This window comes from Cololabis saira, chromosome 9 (assembly GCF_033807715.1).
Source record: "Cololabis saira isolate AMF1-May2022 chromosome 9, fColSai1.1, whole genome shotgun sequence".
NCBI lineage: Eukaryota > Metazoa > Chordata > Actinopteri > Beloniformes > Belonidae > Cololabis > Cololabis saira.
In genome coordinates this window covers 38,402,867-38,423,168 of record NC_084595.1, presented here as the reverse complement: position 1 = coordinate 38,423,168, position 20,302 = coordinate 38,402,867, and the positions used below count along the sequence as shown (strand labels likewise).

The following is a 20,302-nucleotide window of genomic DNA, read 5'->3' as shown; positions in this document are numbered from 1 at the left end:
ACTGGGTTGTTCTCTAGTAAACTGTTTCTTAACTCCAGTGAGATTGGTTGAAGACATTAATGCTCAGAGGATGAATCCTTTGACGATGCGGTGACCACAAACACATCTCAGTTTTATCTTATTTCCAGAGAAATATCACAATACCTACCTGAGGAACTTGGGGAAAAATATTCCCCTTTCCTAGTAGATGCTGAGACATTTCCACTGGTTCTAACTTAGAGATTTATGGATGTAGTTTTGGTTTGGGTTGCCCGCTAGCAGCTGGTGTTTCCGTCTCTGACGCCTCCACATGTAAAAAGCCTCCGAGCCTTCGTGGGAGTTCTGTCACCACGGTGTGTTAGTGTGCTTGACAGTGACACAACTACTACTCATCTAGTTGACGAATGGTATTTCCTCCACAATAAACTGAATAAACATTATCATTAGCAAATGTGCTACATTTCTATTTTGAGTTGTATTGTATGAATAAAGCATTAGCACTGTTGAAGTTCAAGTTGTAGAAGGTGATGTCTGGAAAAAGAACAAGTTGAACTATGAAAGTATTTTAAGACTAAATGAAAAATGCCCAACTGGAATCATGACTCCACAGCACACAAACGTGGATTACAAGGTGGTAATAGACTACGATAGGGTTGCCACCTTTCAGAAATAGAAATAAGGGATGCCCCGATTTCAGCAGCACAGGCGCCAAAAAAGGGACGTCCCCAAAACTTCTAAACTGCATAGAAATGTATTTATTTTATATGAAAAAACAAAATGCTTTGATTTAAAGTTTACAGTGCCTTAATAGCATTGAAGTTGCATGACTGTACAGACAGCCAACCATACTAGCAACTGAACTAGCCTCCTATGCTTGTATGTCCACATCAGCCCAGATGTAGAATATAGATACAGGTGAAGGTCGGAACATTAGAATATGGTGTAAAAGTTAATTTATTTCAATAATTCAACTTAAAAGGTGAAACTAATACATTACAGTCTCATTACATGCAAAGCAAGATGTGTTAAACCTTTATTTGTTATAATTTTGATGATTGAATAGTTTATTGATTTCATAATAAAGAGATTTTTTATTTGGGGTTTTCATAAACTGTGAGCCATAATCACCAAAATTATAACAAATAAAGGCTTGAAATATCTCACTTTGAATGTAGTGGGAAATAATATATTTGTTTCACCTTTAGTTGAATTTACTACGAATGAAGTTTTGCAATATATTCAAATTTTCCGACCTTCACCTGTATATTATGAAATCAGTAAATAAGAGCATAATATGTGTCTGTATTGGTTCAATACGGAACGCAACTTTTAATTCCCAATTACGTAACAATTCTGTATTTCAAGGGACGGGTGGCAACCCTGGACTACGCTAATGTCCAGCCTGCTTTACTGTGCATCCCAGGAAAACGAGCTAACAGCTCATCAGGGATAAACACGGTTTTCCTCACGTTTTACTCAAGTGACAAGGCACCAAAAAACCTGAACCACATGTAATTTGTGAAAAAGGTAAACCAAAAAAACCTAATTAATTATAACCACTATGATATCACTCTTAAGTGTGTTCTGGTCTCTTAATTGTTGCCATTTTGGAAACCTAACACCCGTATTAAACTCTCCAGCTCAGTCTTCATCTCCAGTTTTTTAATCGTCATCCATTTTTGGTCAGTTCTTGGCTATGGAGGTGGTTCATTAGGCCAGCGTAACTGACAACTAATGCGAATATTAAAGTTACATTCAACAGTACGTAAGATAAACATGTAAACACAACCAGACATGTGGTTACTCCTGTCAGCCAGAGCTGCTTAAACCTGCCGGTCTTATCTTCTGCTCAGCGTCACATACTGGATTTTTCTGCTCCAGGAGTCTCTGCTGTTCTTCACAAGATCTCCACACCGCAATAGCAAACAGACGCCACCACGAACAAGGGGACAGTTTTTCGACAATCTGATAATACGTGCAAGTGTCACTTGACATCAGCTGACCTCTCGCACACAGCTGGTGATTATGGCTGAGGAAAGGCAGCTATTTTAACCTTTTCCTGTTCACTGCATGTTGTGTGTCAGCCGCTCCAACACGTTTAACGCTGGCCAGATGTCGCAGATGGCCGTCTGAGTTCTGTGCTCTCAGCACATCATGAAACACAGACGCTGCATACCAGTCCTCCAGGGACGCGTCCAAGGAAACCTGCAACGCAGTTCGCCCCCTTTGTTTTTTTTAACAGTGACGGTTAGAAAGAGGTTACAGAGAAATCCTTCACTTAAGGTCCTGTCTCCTTTAAAGCTTTAAGGCTCCCTTCCAAAAAGCTTTAATGTGGCGCGACCGGTCAGATGATTGATCAAAAGCGACGGAGCGCAAGACAGGCCCTCATTCTTTTTTGAAGTGTGCAGAAACAGCTGCTAGGCAAGCAGACTGCAAATGTGTGTCAATGTGATATTATAAAGTAACATAAAAAAAGCCTAGAGAACTATTCCAACCTTTCCAACCAGTTAGAGACAGTTAACGGGTGCTGGAGCTTGTTCAGATTCTCAGATTTGGGGCTTTGATACGCAATACATTTGGGGTTGAATTGATGCTTGATTTATTTCTTTTTACAAGTTTCTTCTCTTTTAGCTTGATGATGAAGCTGAAGTACATTCATTCAGCTGTTTTTGCTTATTGTTGGTTGTTTACCCCCAGAGTATGCTGATGAAATCCATTTGAAGGCTGTGATTCAGGAGGTTTCACCATCGTAGAGTCAACACAAATATTCTGGATGTCGTACCAAGCTCAGGCAGATGCCAGACATAACGGTGTAACGAACTTCTACGAATAACTCAGAAGTGCATCTTAAAGGTTGTGACTTTGCTTTGCCAATATTTTACTCACACAGTGACTACGTTTACATGCAGTCAAAATTCGGGTTATTGCTAATATTCCGGTTACTGAAACATTCAGAATATTCCGTTTACATGGTAATTAATCATTTGGGATATCTGGATCAAACCAGCGACGCGCGGAGAACATCATGACGCAATTACCGTCATTTCCGCTTCCTCTTCCTGTATCCAAATTCAAAACAAATGCTTCTTCGCAAAACTTTTCGCTCACCGTCTTGTAAATCTTGCTATCCCGGTACTTTCTACCGTCTACAAATGCCAAAATGTTCATATCCTTCATTACATTTATGAAGTGATTAGTCTCCTCCTCACTCCAAACGTGATCTGGTCTTGTGTTTCTCCGTGTTTATAAGAACTTCCTGGACTCAAAAGACCAGGATTCCTTGTGAACAGAGCATGCGCAGAAAACAAATTCATGTTCCGTTTGATGGGGATATTCCGTTAGGCGTTTACATGACTGAATATTCAGGTTTTAAAAGGAGTAACCCAGGGGTCATATTCAGGTTTTTAAAAACCTGAATATGAGCTAATTCGGGTTATTCAAAGGGGTTATTGGTGTTTACATGGCCGTGCAAATTCGGGTTATTGCCAATATTCGGGTTTTAAAAGGGTTATTGACTGCATGTAAATGCAGTCTATCCACTTAAGTGAAGGGAAAACCTCAAACTCACAAGAACACTTCTTTATGAATCTGATGAAACACACGAGACCATGCAACATCTTTCTGTGGAGGCTGATTTTATTTTGCATCTCTGCTTCTACATTAATCTCCTCACGGTGCAACCAGCATCATAAAAGGTTAAAAACATCAATGCATTTAAACAGTGTTATGAGAAGTGTAATGAGAAGGCCTGCGTTATTAAAACTGTCGAGGAACCCTCCAGCAGCATGGCCTCCGAACGCAAACCCAAATCTGAACGACAAAGCGTTGCTTGCACGAATGTGGGTCTCAGATGTATCACGTGTTCTTCGTTACTTGCAAAGCAGGTAATCCCTGATTTTGATGCTGGCGCACTGTTAAAAGTGTTAAAAATGAATCACGGAGCCACTTTAAAACAAAAAAAAACAAACAGAACCGGCACAATTAGATAATAATCTTCCACTGCTCTTGAAAAGCACAGTGATCTTTTGACCCCAACGACTGCAAAGCCTGTGGCTTTTTGTAAGAACAAATACAATATATCTCTACGTAAACAGTACATACAGCTTTTTAGTAACTAGTAACAAAAGTGTCCAGAGAGGCGTAACCGGAAGGCACAGCGAGACGGCGGGGACAGTGGCTGCTGGGTGAGGGACGACTCGGTCCCGTCTGTCCGGGAGAGGGTCGGGTTCCAGGAAAGGCAGTGTGTTGGTCACAAGAGCGGCGCCGCTCCTGGACGGGCAGTCAATTCAACCATCGTTTAAAAACAGTGTCGTAATAGTTGTCACGCCTTTTATTAAAAAAACACTTGATATATGAAATCTCGCACCAGATGCGTAGGCAGCAGTGAATACAAGGATCTCTCCCCGCAGGTCACAACATTGATTACATTATATTCACTCATGTGACGCAACCAAGTGTTGGACCATCGTTGCTGAAAGTTAACACAATTAGACCCTTGTTTATATTAAAAAGGTAGCCTAAAATCGTAAAAGTACTTTTTCTTTGCCCAAAGATTTGTCCCAACAAAAGCCCAGGGCACGGCCTTGGTCAAAAAGTTCATTTTTACGGCTGACTGATCCCCGGGTGTGCTGGATAAGCAGCATTCAGCAGGGTGTGGTGCTGGCCGGCGGCCAGGGCACCACTAGCCGGCCATGGGAGGCACGTGGCCGTTCACCACCGGGGACAAAGCCCCCGAGCAGATAAAGGGATCCATTACGCGTCGTCGTACTTGTGCAGAGCCTCTTCTAGCTTCCCTGTGATCTTCTGGTAGAAGGCAATCTGCTGCTGGAGATAGTGCTGCATCTGTGCCCTGAAGTCTCGCACGCGGATCTGGTGGAAGTGCTGGATCTCGGCCAGCGTGGCGAAGGAGATGATGTTGCAGCGGTCGTTGATGCCTTCTGCCTGGGCCAGGTCCATCTTGCCTTCCTCCACGTGCTTTTGGCTCTCTTTCACCTTTGTCAGGGCTCCTGTTTGGGGATTAAAAAGAACAATATTTTAATATCTGTTTGGCTTTTATTATATCACTGTAAAAAAAAAAAAAAAAAAAAAAAAACATAATGTAAAGATGCTGATGTGAGGAAAACATGAGGAAAAACTTCAGATGTTTGTGTGAGCCACACAAAACGTGCTCAGAGTCTAACAAGTATGTTTTACCGAGGTGTAGAATTAGACTTTTAATCTGAAATCGTACAAAGAACTGAAAATTGCTTCATTTTCTTCAGAACACTGCTTTTACGCAGCAGTGGGGGTGTTTGAGGAGTACGCTCATATATTGGTAATGATACAGTACAGAGGTTGGTACAGGTTTGATTTTAGCTCTTACTTATTTCAGTTTCAGAAGGATTGATTTGGTGAAGGTTGCACAGTTGGAAGACCAAACTGAGCAGAGCCACGGTCAGGGCTGCAACTAACGACTATTCTGATAGATAAATACACTAATGGGATCATGGATCTCATAACTATTAAATTGCTCTTATTGAGCTCTCAGCTTTTAAATTTTGCATGAGGTTGTTTATGGAAAACACGTTTTCTCTTGCTTTAACATATATAAAGTGGTCTCCCCTCAGCCTGCCAACTCAGAAAAGGAGGAAAGCAACCAAATTCTGCAGTGTCTGTACAGCCGCCCGGATGAGCCGTCCAGTGTGATGTGGATCTACGAGCCGTTCAGATTCTGCTCCCGTCGTTACGTAACGACGGAGCGATTTACATCGGTTGGCCTCCGATGCGTGAAACCACGCCCACAACTAACTCCGCCGGCCGGAGCTTCCGCCATTTTTTCATAGCGGTGTATCGCGTCATTCAGGCAGCCAATCAGCACAGAGCCTCATTATCATAGCCCCGCCCATTCAGAATCCTGCATAGATAATGAGGTTAGAGACTGGGAAGATAAAAAGACATGGCTTAGAGGCTGAATTTCTCATTTATTTAGCAAAAACAATCAAAAGCTTGTTTTTAAGACATTCAAGGCCTGTTTAAAATAGGTATTAGATGGCATAAAAGGTCCCCTTTAAATGATGTGCTTATTAACAAACATAGACAAGAAAGATGCACACCTAATTCAAAAACACATCTTTTTATGAACTTTGCCGCCAGTCGCCATGACAACGCATCAGCCGCAACATTGTTTACCCATTTACCTGGCGCTGTGCTCTATTCCGCATGTGCATCTTTTAGCAAAGATAAGAAGGAAGAAGATGCTTCACTCTGTTGAATTTTTATTTTTTTGTGTCGACAATAGTCTGCAATTAAGATCCTTGGTGATTACTTTATTATCGATTTCTGTCAAAAAAGTGTACTGATCGTTGGAGTCCTGCTCACGGTCAAGAGACATTTGGCACACTGACGTGCAGATCCACATTGACAGACCAGTGATGTTCACGTCCAGGACCTGCCTCAGTTTTGCAGAGCTTCACCAAAGAGCAGGATTGACTCTGCTTTCCCCACGAGTGTGCTGTGCTGCTCCGAGCCGGCATCTGCATCTGCATCTGCACCGTCAGCAGGTCACGTCGACCATGTTGAGTCTAAGTTGCTCAGTTTAACACTGTTATCACTCAAAAGCTGGAAAGTGACCCATATATTTAATTTCCTCGGTGTGCTTCTGTGATTTAGAATCTCAGTTGTTGGGATTCAGTTCATTAGAACTGGTTTAAGATCTGTGATTCAGCATTCTCACCAACCCTCAGCATCACGGAGTCAGAGACTGCTGGTTTTCTCACAATTATGAAACCCACTCATTTACTTGGAAACTGAATTAATCAGTCTTGTTTGGTTGGGTGATGACTTTTCTGTACACTTGCCTCCCAGAACAGATATTTCTGCTTTACTCTGACTAATCAAACTGACTTAAAATAGCGGGAGTACATCCAAGTCTGACCGCTTTGTTCCAGACTTCCTGAGAAACTGTTGCTTTCTGCAATCTATAGTTAGAAGAATGAAAGTGGCCCTAACTCCAAAAACATCTACTACATTACGTGACCTCAAACTCTTCTCCGACCATTTAAGGGTATTTTGCCAGCATTTTTAATAGCAACTTCCAAGGCTGGTATCAGTTTTGAGGACACACTATTGACGTTGGCAACTATCTCCCCAGTGTGTGTCCAGCTAAATATACATTTCACAGAATGACAAGCACTACATGTTTTGAGAGGTTTCATAATAAGTGAAGCTTAAGAAACTATTTTTAGTAAAAAGATATTAGCAAGTAATATATCGGAGTTTAAATAATCTTTGAGGATGTGCTGCTCTAAACTGGATTAAAGTTCAACCACACACACACGTTATGTTTTGTAACATAAAAAAAAGACGTGAAAGGTTCAAATCTAACTTCTTTAATAAAAGGATGTAACATGGATTATATTGGAATGAAATTTAACAAGCAAGTTGATGCTACTGCTGCAGTTTTCCCTTGGAAATGCACCCTAAATAATATTTCATCTACAGTATGTTGTCACCAAAACCCTGCCCAAACCAGAGGTATGATGCGCTTAAGGTGGAGCTAGAAACACTGCAGTCAGTTGACTGAACAAAGGATCACCTCTTCCATCTGAAATGGAGATAAACAAATTATGCAACAATCTTTACTGTTTTCTCAAACTCTTTTTTTTCCAAGAAGAACGAACACTGGTTTGGGTGCTGGATCTCCTCCACTTCTGCCTCCTTCGTCTTTGATAATCATGAACAGACAAGCTGTCGCGAGGGTACGATGGTCGACCTCTTCTACAAAACAGCACAACATCGTATCTTGGTCCGATCATTCTCAACTGTACCGACCCAAACTGATCAGGAACAGGTCAGAGCAAGCACCTCAGCTCTCAACAAACAGGAAAGTTGTCAAATGAAGGATAAAATTCAACTCTTTTATTCAGAAGGACTTTAGTGGTGACGGGTTTAAGAGGGAGGAATATATTTCTAAACCTGAGATTTCACCTTGTGTTGAACCAAGGAGCCACGCACAAGTCTCTGAGCTATGATAACTGTTCAAAAAATCATTATGGATTTTGCAACAACTGGGTAGGCCTACCAAATACTTTGTCATTTTTATGTAAAAGTACAAGCTGAAAAGTGTTTTGTGTTTCAGGTCATGAGCTTCTCAGTCAAACTGATGGTGCTGCTGTTGTCACTGTGGTGGACTTGTGGTGTAAGAGGACAGATGCATTTCTCTCTTTCTCACACACACACACACACACACACACCAAGAAATGTGGCCAACTTTACAGCGAGCAGGTTCGACGGCAGGAGCAGGAAGCAGGGTCGCGACGCCAGAATCTCACGTCTAGAAGGAACTGCTGACACTTTCTTAATGACTAAAGTAAGAGAAGTGGTGGGCAGTGAGCAATGAATCAAATTAACGGAAACTAGGAAAAAAGAAAAAGACACGTACACTGGTCAAAGTGACATCAAACTTATTGTGTGGGTGTTTACACAAGTTCTTGGTGCTGCTTGTCGTTCAGTGCAAAAATACATTTGACAAAAAAAGACTGAGAATTGACTTTTTTTTTTTAATCAAGGAAAGAATAAAGATGACTAACATTTACAGTTTTAGTCACTCATCTATTGATCATCTGCATTAGACGCACCTTTATCTTAATTTTTTTATTGTTCCTATAGAAAAGAGTGGGCATTTTATATATATATATATATATATATATATATATATATATATATATATATATATATATATATATATATATATATATATATATACATATACATATACATATACACACACATAGAGCTGGGTATCATCACTGACTTCCCGATACGATACGATTCCGATACACTAGGTCCCAAGACGATACGATACGATTCGATATCGATATTCTGGTTACAATAAGGGAATAACATGATCCTTCCACGCGCCACGTCCGGCCAGAGAAACCCCACTGGTCTGGTGGAAAGAAGCAGCCTGCTCACTCCTCAAGTAAGGAGGAGACTTGAGCTCAGTGCAGGGCCTCCCGGGGTTGGTAGATGGAGCAATGCCCAGGACTGACTTAGGTAGGAGCACTGGGGGAAAAAATCGGGATTAAAAAAAAAAAAAAAAAAAAAAAAAAAAAAAAAAAAAATTTAATCGATACTTGGATTTATGTATCGATAATCGTTCCTACACATGCATATCGATAAAATATCGATATTTTTAACCCACCCCTACACACACACATTTATATATAAAAATGAAGTTCAGTTTTGTTAATGCAGTAAACGAAGCTCGAGGATGTGAGGTTGTCAAGTCCTGACACTGACATGTTGTAATCGTTGAATGAACAACATTGATGATTAAAACATCTTAGGAAGACAAATGTAATCCTCCGAGCGGTCGCGTAGGTGTGGAGGTGACATTTGTGACTGGAAGGTAATAAGCACAATTTCCTGTACTGACATGTCACAAGATAGTTAGGTCATCATGTGCCCTGAGTCAGCAGCGCTCAGCTGGAACTGCCTTGTTTCCTGTAATGTGAAATCACAGAGGAAATCAGGACCAAACCCATCATTGTTTGGGCTTCCCCTTGAAGTTCACACCAAAAAAAAGCTTAAAATGTGCAATGCTCAACATTTACAGTTTTCAAGCGCAACACACTTTGAAATACGCAGGTATTTTTTCTTCCAACATGACATCCCTTCACCCTCTCTTGGTTTTTAACTCCATCACATTTGCAGGTCTTTGAACTTGAGAGAAAGGTAGGCTAAACAAAAAACTCCAGCCAGACAGATATTAAAAGAGACAGGAACAAACACAGATGTCCAAAGACCTAAATCACAAAGGTGTTTGCTTTACTTTAAAAGGTCTGTGGCTTCCTGCTTTTTAAAAGCCCACTGATGGAGAAAAAGGATACTTGTTACCATGGAGACCTTATGAGGAAGGCAAGGGTTCAGTCACAGACGATGGTGTCAGCAAACTCCAGTATGCAGAGCCACGTCCTTTTAGTGACTACTGCAAAATCTGAACAAGCCGTCCTGCTGGTCAAACAGCAGGTTCTCTGGTAACTGACTGTTTGCTCTACGAAAGGTCAGAAAATGCATTAAAAAAAAAGGTCCATAATGTTCCAGAAACGAATGTTAAGTTTTTAATTTGCCTGCTTTAATTCCAGTTAAAACTACAAAGATTTAAAAAGGTATTAAATCAGGTTGGACAAACAAATGTGATTTGTTTGCAAATTCATTTTTGGCGAGTAAACCAATTAAATAATCACTTTTCAAATATACATTTTTCATCAAGGACATCACTGTGAGATTCAACATGATCGCCCTCCCATTTTTCTCTTCTAATGAGGCCTCGCTGAGACACGTTTGAGATATAACTCAAACTAAGTTTGGTTGAGAAAATAAATCAGCCAGTACATCAACAGTTTCACCATGCACCATGACAGACAAATAAAGTGCCTGCATCACTCCAGACCCAGCCCCGATCCACCCTTTCACCACAAGTACGCACAATAACATTTCACTTCAGGACAGATCTGACATCCTTTTCTTGTAATAAAAAGGGAAATTACAATCCTACGCAATAAAAGTCTGCAATCCAAATCACCAGTGACTCCAATATTTCCTCCGTTGAAACAAACGAACAGTAGTCGTGAGGCTGTTTCCATGTTTTGTTTTGCTTCTGGCCTCTTTGTCGTCTGGCTTTGCAGCCACCGACTACGATATGGATGAATGGTCATTTAAATCTTCAAACTTTAAAGCCATAAGCCAACTGATTTCTGCCCAAAGCCCGCATCACTGTTGAGGAACCTTTACATGGCAGCACATCAGTCCAAATTAGTTAAAAAAGAGAAAGAAAAGTTGACTGCGTGTTTACAAAACCGTCCCAGGGTGTGTGACAGTGGCACCCGGCCGCCCCGAACGTTTTGGAGGGAGCTGTTTCAGCTCTTACGTAATCCCTGCTTTCACAACAACCAGCCAGTGTGAGCCAGTGACCTGTGGCAATCCCCCGTTTCATCACGTTACCTCTACAGCCCTCCTCTTGTGCGGTTGAGGGCATTCAAATAACGTGTAACGATATATCGGACAGACCTGCAGCGTTCCCTCAGGGGTCAGCAGGAAAACACAATGATCCTCTAACAATCCAAACCTTTGAGAGAGAACCGGCGTTGACTGCAGACCAGACTACACTTCTCACTACTACACACTTTGACCTAAGCATATGATTTAATACTCAACAAGCACCACTTGAGTCTTGATTATACAAAGTAAAAGCTTTCAGAATGTATTTGCTCACTTCAACTGTACAATAGCTTCTGAAGTGTACAGTTCCAACCACAGTTATCTTCAACACCATCTCTGGACTGAAACAAGAGTCCATTTTTGACTCACACCCTTCCTTCCCCTTTTTCAAGAGCTTAAAGTTCACACTCGAATGCCGTCAGGCCTAAACATCGGCTCCAGACAAGAGCAATGCACGTGAGGCTCGATAGGTTCTTTTTTTGGAAAGCAAAGCAGGTCAATAACGCGAGTTATCATTGCCCTTGTGAAGCTGAACACTAATGGCTAATGGTGTCCCTGCGGAGCTGGAGATCAATACAGTGCTGGTCAAAGTTCCTCGACGGGAAAAGCTCACACTTTACCCGTTACTGGGACAAATAAAAACCTGCCTGGAGTCTGCGGTCCTGATGAGATGGATGGAGGAAACTAAAGAAGGGAATTCAGCTTTTGAAAAGGCTTTTACGTAATTGATTTGGTTTGTTCTTTGTTTATCCTGCAAAAAGCAACTCTGATGTGATTGCAACAAATCCAAGACCTTTCTTCTAAATATGGGTTAACGGTTAGACAACCTGTTCTTTTTTCTTTTCACAGCTGCCAGCGTTTACCACTTTTTTTTTGTCTCAACATTTTGATTCATACTTCCACAGCACACTATTGCGTGGGGAAACTCTGTTTCCATCCCAGCTGATTGGTGCAGCCACTTCAGCTGAGGAAACGTCTACTTTGGTTGATGTCAACAAAAAGTATGTGGCCCAACTTCTCCTCAGATGCAGACAGTAGAAAACCTCACCGTCTAACAGAGGAATAACAATTAAGTGGACGCATTTCCTTCACTTGTATTTAAGCTACAGAAGGGAGTAAAATACGAATTGGTTTGAGACAAAAAGTCTGAAAAAAAGGCTGCAAGTAGTGAGTAAGAATCCAAGACACTGAGGCAAATACCCAACATCAAACTTTACTGCACAAATATTTCTTTACAGTGATTGCTTAACTTTGAACCTTTTTTAAAGTTTTTGTAAGTGTACCATCATACTTGTTTCATAACTTCTTACAGAGTGATTGTTTTTCCTCTTTTACTTTCCCTACAAAACAGAAAGGAATTAGGGATGTTTCCTCGCTTATAAAATGATTCAGGGGAGAAGGAATGCATGAGTGTTAAAAATAACAACAAAAAAAACTGGCTGAACTGGACTTGAATTATAGAGGAGGAAATGAACAGCCTCAGAGAATTAAAAACAAGATAATATCAAAGAGTTTACACATTCATTAAGCTAAGTTATTTTACTTTCATGTACTTTCATGTCAGTTTTGTCTTTACTACATCAATCAATGTGTGCGTTTCCTTTTCTACTTATCGTGCAAGCAGCTAGGTCTTCCAAATAGTTTTATTTTATTGGAAATATGCTGGTTTTGTCCCAGCAGACTTTGCAGCGGCTGCGTCACCTGATCTCGGTCGTGTGTGGCCGATGCGCCCGACTTGATTTGAGTCCACTGGGAAGTTTCCCACTGCTTCCTAAACACCGTCTGTCCTGCTTCCTCATCGCCCTATCTATTGTGAAGGGACCGGACCAAGTGTCCGCAGGGACCAAAGCAAGATGTCCACAGGCACTATCATCAGCAAAACTTCAGTCGTGGAGCTAAAATTAGGAGTGGCAGGATCTCCAAGGAGTAAATGTGAATAAAGAGTTGCATCTTGGGGGTGGGGGGGATATAATGAAGTGAAGTTCAACAAACATCGCCAAGATTAGAAATAACTGGGGCTACAACTGTGATCATCAGATAAATTAGTTGCGCTCAGGTTTCCGCTTGAGGCGCTCACATAAACCAGAGGGATTCAAGATTTCATCTCTGCTTTTTGTGGAGCTCACTGCAGTTAAGTATGATGTGACGGGAATGAAAATCAACCCCTCCAAATCTAAAACCATGTTTATTCTCAGCCAGAAGAGGGAGGAATGCCCTCTCCAGGTCATAAGTGAGGTGGTACCTCAAGTGAAGTATCTCCGGTTCTTGTTCACCTCTGAGGGAAAGCCAGAGCAGTAGATCACCAGAAATGTGGACTAGACAGGTCTGTTGTGACGAAGAGAGCTGAGCCACATGGTGAGACTCTCTGTTTACCTTTCACTCCATGTTCCTACCCTCACCTATGGTCTTGAACATCCTTGAACACATGAGCTTAATCCACATGACTCTCCTTTATAGACAGGATGTGAACAGTCATCTGGGAAGAAGTCACTGCTCCTCCACATTGACAGGAGCCAATTGAGATGGTTCTGATACTTGGCTGGGATGCATCCTTGCATGTTTGGGGCATGTCCAACCTGGAGACGGCCTCAAAGCAGACCCAATAAATGCTGGCCTGGGAACATCTTGGTGTCGAGTTGGCTGGGGAGAAGGGGGTCTGGGCCTCTCTGCTTAGGCTGCTGCTTCTGTGACCCAAACCCAAATGAGCAGATGCTGATGGATGGATGGATGGATAAATGGATGGATGGCTGGATGGATGGATGGATGGATGGATGGATGGATGGATGGATGGATGGAATCATCTGACAGTTTGTACTACTACTACTTCTGTCATTTAGATTTTTTTATCCAAAGCGACTTCTGAGAGAACAACACAAGCAAGAAATCAAAGAGCATGGATAAGAGCTGGTCAGATGCTGAGATTCCAGCTGGACACAGGTGCTGCCATGCTAATGCTAGGGTTGTTTTGTTTTTTGTGTGTTTGTGTTCTCGTCTTCCCTCCATCACTTTATTCAGCAAAACTAGGTCTTAAATTCACCATCATAAGATCATTTTTGTCAGGATTTTGACATTTCCCCCAGTTTGTGTTTTCAGTTCCGTCCTGTTTCCCATCTGCCCTGATTGTCCGCACCTGTGTCTCGTTATCCCCTGTGTATATCTAGTCTTGTCTTGCGCCTGCTCCCGGTTGGTCCGTACTGTTTGCTCCCTCCATGTCTCCTGTTTTTGTTCAGCCTTTTGATCCTGCTCAGCAGCGTTTTTGGTTTGTCCTGTCAATAAACCTGAGTTTTCTGGAACTCTTGCCTCCTGTGTTTTTGTCCTCAACTAAACCACACCGTGACAATTTTGGCATAAGTGCATGCAGCTTTCTCAGTGCTGAGTCATGCAAAGAGCTGGACAAATCTCCCAACTCATTCTGATGAGCAGAAAATTAACTAAATGCAGAAAAGAGCTGAGTCTTTAGCTTGCTCTTAAAATTAGGTACGGACCCTGTGGATTGGACAGTTTTGTAGGTCGTTCTACCATCGGGGAACAATGGAGAAAGGTCTGGCTACAGATTTCACACCACGTTGTGGTGGAAGGCTCAGCCGTCTTTGACTGGCTGAGCGGAGTGTAGCTCTGGATGAAGGATTGCAGGTAGACAGGAGCCATAAGGGTAATTGTTTGGTAGCCAGAAGCAGAGCGTTGAACTTACTGTGAACAAAATTCACTGATTTCTGAGAAAAATATTCACCTAATAAGAACAATTGTGGCAGAAAATCACTAGTAGTAAAAAGTTTATATTCATTTACTGTATAAAAAAGAAAGAAAGGACTGCCAATGCTTCTGGATGGCTGCACAGAAGCTCTTAATTTTTTGTTTTCCTCCCCACCCCATCTGGCACCCCGGCTGGCCAGAAGAGGCAGTGTATAGCCCAGGACTGCTGCATGTTTCTGTGAGGGTAGCGTGCATTAGCTACCCAAGGGAACACGGGGAGAACATGCAAACTCCACACAGAAAGGCCCTTTCACCAACCCCACCCAGGCTATCGGTGCTGAGGACACGATGAAGTAAACATGCCCTCAACACCCACAACGTTCCCGGCAAGAATTGAACCCAGGTCCTTCTAGCTGTGAGACGGCTGCACTAAAAGCTGAATCACCGTATTTACATTAATAATATTTAAATTAAGTTTCCGCATCATTTGATTTGGCAAATGACTACAAAAAGAATCAGTGAATCCTTATTTAAAGACTGCAAAAACCTCACTAATTAACTTCTCTCTCGCTTCGTAGTACGAACACAAGTAATGACATTTGAAGTGCAAGTGTAGATATTGAAAATATGCACAAGCGTGCAGGGAACATATCAATCCTCAGAAAGCCGTCAGTCAGGTTAGACTTGGAGAAGTGGTTTTGTTGGAGGTAAATGTTTTCTATTATATGGATGTCTGAACAGATCATATCATTTTGAACGATGTTACACAATGCATCATTGACTTCAAAAGAAAGAAAAAAAATTGCAAACTTTTTCCTGATGGAAACTCTTCTGGCTAAATTGGACAAAGAAGGTTTTATATCAAGGATTTTATCTTCCTTCACTTAAAGAAAGCCTATAATACAGCCTCTTCTGATAAGATATCCATCCACTCATTATCTACAACCGATTCTTCTTGTTCAGGGTCACGGGGTCTGCTGAAGCCTTCCCCAGCTCGCTCTGATCAAAAAGCAGAATTATACTGTAACTACATAGATGTAAGACCACACACCCTCACACTTATTCCAGAGGGGAAATTAAAAAGGTCAATTAATCTAACATGCATGTATTTTGATTGTGAAAAGAAACACACACAAGCTTGTGGAGAACATGCAAACAAAAGAAGCCCCAGCCAAGATTCAAAGCAGGAACCTCCTAGATGTCACGCAACAGTCCTAACCACTGTGATGCCCGCCCTTGTTAAAATATTCAATGCTTAATTTTTCCCATATCAAATTGGTAAAACCATTTCTGAGAGAACATCACGTGTATGTCCACATCATAAAATATGAGAAACATTTGAAAAATTATACTGGTGTACCAAAAGGTTCAATTTGGGGATCCTTTGCCATCTTGTTTGTACATCATCAACTATCCTGAACAATTTATATATCCAGACTTGGATTTTACAGAGAACAAAGAAATCAGAAATGTGTGAATAACAGTTAAAGTAGAACATTTGATACCTGCAGTTGTTAATCTCTACATAGAGAAGAGGTTGGAGTTGATTGGAGCGAGCTGAATGAAATTTTGTTTGGTAAGCCTTTGAATCATACTTAACTATTTTACCTGTATACTATCCAAATTGTACATCAAAGCCATGATTCTCTTATACAGCAACTACTACAACAGTGCTAAACATAGACTGCCAGCAACTTCAAAAGGTTTTTTATAGAAGCCTGTTTTTTAGAGTAAACCCAACAAATTGTCTTATCTCCTTCAGCTTCTTGGTCTTTTATGTTTCTACCACTCTATAGTGCTTTCAACTAATTGTGTTAATGACAATAAATGCTCAATGGAAATTCAATAGAGTGACTATTAGAGGAGCCTTGAGATAAACTGTTGGTGGCATTGAACCGTTGCAAAGAAATGGGGCCAAAATAATGAAAAACATGGAAACAACGGTGGAAAATTACATTTCTGTAATTTGTATCCAGCTGTTCTTAGGGAGGGTAATGGTAGCAATTTCAACAATTGTGTAAAATCTCCAGCGTCAGAACACATAATTCCTATCAGGCAGTTATTAAATAGTTTTTAAAAGGACTGCCTGCTGATCAATGAATGCATTAAACCAGAATGAAAACTAAATCTACCAGAGCTATTACTGGAAGGAATTGTAAACAAAAAAAAGCAGTCATTAAAAAGAAAAAGCCATCCAAAAATCAAGCATTCTGGGTTAAGTGCCTGAACTACATATTTATTTTATTTTCTCTATTCAATCAATCTGGTAGGAAGAGCAATGAACATTAACCTTCGAGCGTGAACACAGACCTTCACATGATTGTGTTAATCCAGCACAATTTCCTTTATCATTTTCTCCTCACAAGAAGCAAACCACTCTTTCACATTCTCACACATAGAAACCGTGGTGAGTATTTCCCCCCCTAACTCTTCCACAATGCTCTGCCGTTTGCCTAACACTGTTGGCTCTCACGAGACTGACATTTAACCACAACGCAGTGAAAATAGTGGCCGGGCGAGGGCCATGTCCTGATGTAGCTCGTCTGTGTTAGGACCAGAAACCACGCGGACAGTCATTTATGAAGGATTAACCTGCAAATCTTGTTTTGTGTACAAGTCAGGTTGGAAAGCGTCTGAGTCAACACATCACATGTCATGGAAAATAAATAACAGACAAATGGGTGCCAGTACCACCCACCCCTCATTCAGCTGGTGGCTCAGACAGTGGCAGCAGCACAGAGGCCAGTTTCCAAACGCAAACACGCCTGTTTGTTTGACAAATTGACATAAGCGCCATTGTGATTGGAGTGTTTCTTCAACAACACCATCACCGCCTACAAATAATTGCCCTATCTTGATATGGCCAGGAAGCACATTCATTTCACCAAGTCCTGTTGGTTACCAGATTTACTGCACTGGGGAAAGAAATGTGTTTTGAATGCTGGTATGAAACATGTAAGAGTTGTCGACCCTGGGTTGGTATCTTCAACATTGTGCCATACAAGTTCTGCTTATTCATTTTAGTTGTTTTTCTTCTTTTTTTGTGGGGTGGGGGTCCTCTTATGTCTATAAACTTAAATCATAATTTTGAATTTAGTAATAACACTTTTACTATGGCTTAGGGAAAAAAGGAAAACTAGTCCCCTAGTTATTTCTGACAACAAAACAAAAGGAAAGTGTTCATGACTACTAAAACAATTCATCTCCCTTGGGGGATTCGTATTTTTAAATTTGAAAGAAACAATAACATTTTCTACACACATAAATGAGGAATTAAGACATATATCTGTGTTGTTGCTTTACCTTTCTGAACATGGATGATGTCTGGGTAGTTTGCCAGGTGTCCTTGGTAAAGAGCTAATAAATCCATGATTGGGTCAAGATCCTGTCTAGGCTGCTCAGAAAAGTACTCTCCGATTGCTTCATACGCGTCTCCAGTGAAGGAGATGGCCTGGTTGAGTCCTACGGAGTACGCCTGCTGATCCATCTCAAAAGCCTGGCTCAGGACCTTAAATGAGATTCCCACTTTTTGATACTCCTTCTTAAAGCCGGTGATCTGCTTGCGAGCGAACTCACTAACGGTGGCATTGAGCTGCAAGGCGCTGTCATCCATCCTCTTGGTAAAAGTCTTGAATCCATCCACTTTGCTCTCGACCTCCTGGAAGTCGAGCGGAGCCGCCGGAGGGCTGATGGTGAGGAAGAAGTTGGCCCCGACCATGTCGTCCTTCTCCGCTTTCCTTTTCCCCTGCTTCCAGGCCTTCTCGTCCGTGCAGGAGAGGAAATGTTGGAAGACATCACACCGGGCCAGGACAGGGTGGCTGGTCATGTGATTCATCCACCATATGAGGCCCTTTCTCCTCTTGGAGATGAAATCCTCCTCAAAGCGACCTGTGGCCTGCTTCTCTGGGATGTGTGGCACCGAGATGACAGGAAACTTCTCCACCAGGCGAGCGTACAACCAGTCAAAGTGCTTATACCTCCTGTTCACCGGGTTCTGCGTGTGTGTGGGCGTCAACTTATAGGAAATGTAGCTCTTCATGCCCTTGAACTTGGTCTGCTTGGTGGGGTCATCGATGGCACAGCTGAACGGGTACGGGTTCTCCTGCCACTCGGGGCCGTACTGGCCCGTCACCACACAGATCTTATCCCCATCTTTCACGAACCCGGCCGCCTCCCCGAGCACGAACGCCTCTCCTCCAGACTTCACAAAGGTGGAGAACCGGTTCAGGTTTCTGCTGACGGTGGCAGAGCTCTTTGCCTGCTGTGCTTGACCTCTCGCCATGGAGGACGTTGACACCCTGTAGGTGGAGGGTCCATTCCCTTCAAAGTCATGGTACCTTCCTCCCCCGGTGCCTGGCTCATCGGCCACGGTGGAGCTGTCATCCCAGTCATCATCCCAGTCGTCATCACTGCCCTGGCTGGGCTGCTGGTACTGGTGCTGATGCTGGGGATGCTGCTGCAGGGGGACCGTGAAGGTGCTGAAGCCCGGAGGAGAAGCCTTGGGAAAGTTTTCCACTTTGGGCTTGTAGGAGCTGTCAAACCCCCCGGGGGGGATGTTGGCGTAGCGGGAGTCGGGGAAAGTGTCCCCGGCCGCGCTGGGCGGGGAGGCGGCGGCGTCGCCCGCGTCGCCCCGCAGGACCTCCACGTAGGAGGCGGGGAACAGCCCCCGCTCCCCGCGGCTGTTGCTGCCCTCCAGCCAGCCGTCGATGTCCTGCTCGCTGTGCAGGGTCAGCACCTCGCTCTCCCGCACCGACACCTCCCCCGGGTTCTCGGAGTGGAAGTCGTACAGCGCCCGGGCTCGCAGCGCCATGGCTCCCCGGCGGCGGGAGGAGCGGGAGGAGGCGGCGGGGCAAGCGGCGACCTCGGCTGGGCAGCCCACCCCCAACTACACCCGTAACTACACCCGAAACTCCGAGCACAAACTTCTCACGACGGGGGAAAAAGAAAAACAAGCCCCCCGTTTACGGTCCCGTCCTGTGTTTTGCTGAAGGCGAGCGTGAGCGGCGGTGTTTGGAGCCAGAGGTTGCAGTGCGGGTATTTGTCGCTGCTCCGCTCCGACACCCCTGCCTTTAAGCCGCGGAGGCAGGACGACTAGTCGAGGGCGGAGCTGCGACCGTCGAGCAGCCAGACCAGACGAACCGACCGCCCGCTCACTGGTGTCCTCTCTAAACATGCTGGAGAACAAACCGCCTGCAAAGAAGGAGGATGGTTGGTTTTTTTCTGCTTCTTCTTTAATTAAGCAATGGCAGAATGGATATAGTCTCAAGTGGATTTTTAATTTTTTAATTTATTTTTCTTATTATATATAGTATTATATATTATATAGACCAAAGGTTTGGACAAACTTCCCCATTTGTTTGAATGAGAAGGTGTGTCCAAACCTATATATATGTGTTTAAACATAGGCTATATAAATATATGATCAATAGTTCATTCTGCCACATATTATATATACATGAAAATAGATCAATTTACATTTCTTAGATGTCGAAAGGAAATATCCTGGGGAAAGGAATGTAAATCAATCTTACACTTTGATGGTTTTCTACTTTCTACTATTTACTACTTGCAAAATTACATTTATAATGCATATAATACATACATATACACACACACACACACACACACACACACACACACACACACACAC

The 20,302-nt window shown here is 42.6% G+C and overlaps 1 protein-coding gene across 1 annotated transcript; it reads right to left on the bottom strand.

Annotated features, from left to right (window-relative positions):
* Positions 1–3,593: 3,593 nt before the first annotated feature.
* Positions 3,594–19,710, bottom strand: snx18a (sorting nexin 18a). The gene is made up of 2 exons (XM_061729536.1): positions 17,956–19,710; positions 3,594–4,985 (listed from the first exon to the last, which is right to left on the bottom strand). Exons 1-2 carry the CDS (start codon positions 19,460–19,462, stop codon positions 4,732–4,734), a joined length of 1,761 nt encoding a protein of 586 aa, XP_061585520.1. The 5' UTR covers positions 19,463–19,710; the 3' UTR covers positions 3,594–4,731.
* Between the last annotated feature and the right edge of the window lie 592 nt (positions 19,711–20,302).